This window comes from Sinocyclocheilus anshuiensis, unplaced genomic scaffold (genome assembly GCF_001515605.1).
Source record: "Sinocyclocheilus anshuiensis isolate Anshui unplaced genomic scaffold, SAMN03320099.WGS_v1.1 scaffold247, whole genome shotgun sequence".
NCBI classification, from domain to species: domain Eukaryota; kingdom Metazoa; phylum Chordata; class Actinopteri; order Cypriniformes; family Cyprinidae; genus Sinocyclocheilus; species Sinocyclocheilus anshuiensis.
In genome coordinates, this window is record NW_015552543.1 from 950813 (window position 1) to 954415 (window position 3603).

Here is a 3603-nt window from a genome sequence, read left to right on the forward strand (position 1 = left end):
CATTAGGATATTAAGTAAAGATCATGTTCCATGAAGATATTTTGTAAATTTCCTACCATAAATATATCAAAACTTTTTTGATTAGTTTTAGTGATTAGTAATATGCATTGCTAAGGACTTCATTTGGCCAACTTTAAAGTGCCCCTATTATGAATTTTTGAAAATTACCTTTCATGCATTGTGTAACACAGCTCTAAGTGAATGAAAACATCCTGTAAAGTTTTAAATCTGAAAGTGCACCGTGTATAAAGTTATTGTCTCTCAAAAATGGAAAGCTTTATTCAGCTTTCACATGATGTATACATCTCAATTTCCAAAACTTGACCCTTATTACTGGTTTTGTGGTTGAGGGTCACATATGTCGAGCTTATAATATCCGTGTCGTTGGCTACATCTACAGCTGCTGTTTACAGGTGGAGTATAATGACGTATGAGATTAAAATACCTCCCAAACACAGCTGCCCCGCCACACCTGAGGAGGCAGAGGACGGCCAGGTACCAGCAACACATCAACACCAATAAAAGAGCTGTTGACATGTCACAGTGTGACATGCTACACTTAATCTAAGACTAGGCGCCACTGGAACACAACAAAGACAACACATCTTTCAGCTGTGTTTCCCTCACTGTACTCAAAAGAAAACATTTGGCACACCCATTGTAGTCCGCTTCATGACTGTGAGCCATTATTTTTAGTCTAAATAAATAGGAAACTGTTGCTATTATTTGTAGAGTGATTATACGTCCTCTTTTTCCAGGACATGTCCTTGCCTGGATTTCAAAATTGCCTAAAATGTCCTGGTTTTGGCTTTGTTTTCCTATTGATGTACTCTCTACAGTCCTCATACATTATATGTGTGCATATTTGCATTGCTTTGACTGTTTTCTGTAGATCCCGCCTTCTCGCACGCCATGATTGGTCGATTATATACAGTGCCTGCACGCTATTGGTTAAACTACTTTTCATTCATTACCTTGAGCGAGTATGAAAACAATAGGAAAACAAAACCAAAATCCCACATATTTTAGGAAATTACAAAATCCTGCCCGGGCCAGGACATAAAAAGAGGGCATATAGTCACCTTATTATTTGTACTTGACTGCACATTTATGAAATAATTTGGTTAATTTGATGATTATGCATTTTAGCTAGTTGCGAGAGTCTTGTATCCTTAGCTCCACACTATACACTATGCACTTATACACTATGTACTTATGCACCATGTAGTGTATGAATTATATAAAGTTATTTTGTCATTATTAATAGTGTCTGATAGCCCCGCCCCCTTTGCGACGCAATTAAAGCTACGACATTTGAGTGCATTAAGTGTTCAACATTCCACACTTCGTTTTTCCCGGTTTTTTAAGTGCATCATCCGGGTATTTAAAGTGCACTTTTTTCTTTCTTTTTTTGGAATTTTCAGTGTGAACACACTACTGTGACCACACTAAGTTCGCAATTTGGGACGCACTTTCTATGTGAATCCATTCAGCATAAAAATGTGGCCACATTTATCAAAGTTGGGGCGAGATTTCATGGGCAAAATCCAGTCATTTCAATAGGAATCCACACATCTAGAATTTCTCTTGAGGGCATGCGGGTGAAATATTTCCTTATGCAGATTTTGCAAGTTGGTCATTCGAATTTGCATCGCTAACTTTTAACTAAATACATCTTTACAACAGACTTTTTTCCCCTGTGAAATTTCACCAAATGTTTTCTAAATTGATTGCACCTTAAATCTGCAGATTTTTCCCCAAAATCACAGCAGAAAATGAGAAAATATTATGTAGAGTCTTGCAGAGTACTGACCGATTGTTCATATAATGAGCAGACAAAGATATACACTTGGGTTTTATTGTAATCAACAGCATTTTTATTTCAAAAATAAACATTAAAATGCTAAATGCAAAAATGTTATTTGTTAAAGGCCAGTTGTGCAGTGATTTAGTTTTCTTGCTCAGGAAATGTTACATGAAAATGGCACTTGATGTGTATCGGTGGCTTTAGTTACAGATATCTGTTTATGAGGATTCAGTGGCTGCTCATCTCACAAAGATCCTGAACTCAGATCAGCACTCAGTGGTCATATCTTCATCGAAGTGAGTCCTCTCACACCATACAGTTCATATTCCACCGCTAACAAACAGAAACAACAATCAAGCATTTCCTCTGGTCTCCTCCAGGGTGTTGTGTGAGACGGTGAAGGAATTTGTGGCCAAAGTTGGGAAGTGTTATGAGAGAAGCAGTGAGAGTACGGAGGAAGCTGATGCACTTGCCCTCAAAGTGAGTCTGTGATGCCTCACCTCGTGACGGCTCTTTCAGTCATTACTCAACATGTGCAGAGATACAGTATAAACCTGTTTATCAACACAACACCCTCTCCTTTGTTCTCCGTCTGCAGAGTGCGATTCTGAACGAGAAGCTGGACTCCCTCCTGCAGACGCTCAATTTGGAGGCGCAGGCCATGACGCCCTCAGCCCTCACCACACCACCCATTGTGGAGGAGGAGGTGGAGGAGGAGGAGCTGGAGGAAGAGGAGGATCTGAGTGAAGAGTCTTTAACGGAGCTGAAGGAGAATGAGACTGAGAAAGGCTCTGCCCATAAGCTCTTCAGACCCCGCGAGCAGCTCGTGCGCAGAGCCAACAGCCTGAAGAAAGCGCTCAGACAGATCATCGAGCAGGCGGAGAGAAGTACGATTGTGCAGCATGTCTTTTGAATAGAAAAAAAAAATCACTGATCTGTTGCTTACAGAATGCGGCTCTGGATATAAGCATCTCTTAAAGGACTAATCAGATGACTTCAATCGATTATATTGAAATGGATTAGCCACATGAGACCTGAGAGTTCTTCTTGATCTTCAGGGATTTCTATCTTTTTAAATGAAGGATCAACACATGTGTCAATAAGTCATTAGGTTTTAGTAATACTCTGTAATTATCTGTTTCTAGGCCTGGGCTATATGTTTAAATATGATATAATAAAAAACAACATTTTTGATGTATAGTTAAATATTAAATATAGTCTAAATTTAATATAATAATTGTGTGTACATATATATGTAATAACACAAAAATGTGGGAAAAAAATATTAACTCTTTAAAAGATGCAGCACATTGTAATGTAAAACATGTTTGTTAAATATAACCTACATTTTATATAGTAAAAATAAATATAATAACGTTTTTGTTTATTTAAATACAAAATATTTTCTAAATATGATATGATAAAAAATAGCAACATTTTTTGTTTAATATTTAAATATTAAATATGATCTAAATGTAATATAATAATTTTGTGTACATATAAATGTAATAAAACAAAAAAAATTAACTTTAAATACAAAATATTTAAAAGATTAATAATTAAACATTTTCTCTTTAGAAGAAGATTGTAAAATGTTCCAGATGCAGCACATTTTAATGTTAAAATATGGTTAAATATTACCTAAGTATTATATAATAAAAATAATATAATAACGTTTTGTTTATTTAAATATGAAATATTATCTAAATATGATATAATTAAAATAAATATAATACATATATAATAAATGTATTATAATATAATAAATATTATATATATATATATATATTTTTTTT

At 35.1% G+C, this 3603-nt stretch overlaps 1 protein-coding gene across 1 annotated transcript in view; it reads left to right on the top strand.

Moving 5' to 3' along the window:
• Positions 1–2720, top strand: part of LOC107663995 (diacylglycerol kinase delta-like) — a 61214-nt gene extending 58494 nt beyond the window's left edge. Inside the window, exons 11-14 of the mRNA XM_016454439.1 lie at positions 351–495; positions 2012–2103; positions 2188–2287; positions 2406–2720. Coding sequence (XP_016309925.1) covers positions 351–495; positions 2012–2103; positions 2188–2287; positions 2406–2720 — 652 coding nt within the window. The remainder of the gene's footprint in view (positions 1–350; positions 496–2011; positions 2104–2187; positions 2288–2405) is intronic.
• Positions 2721–3603: the final 883 nt, after the last annotated feature.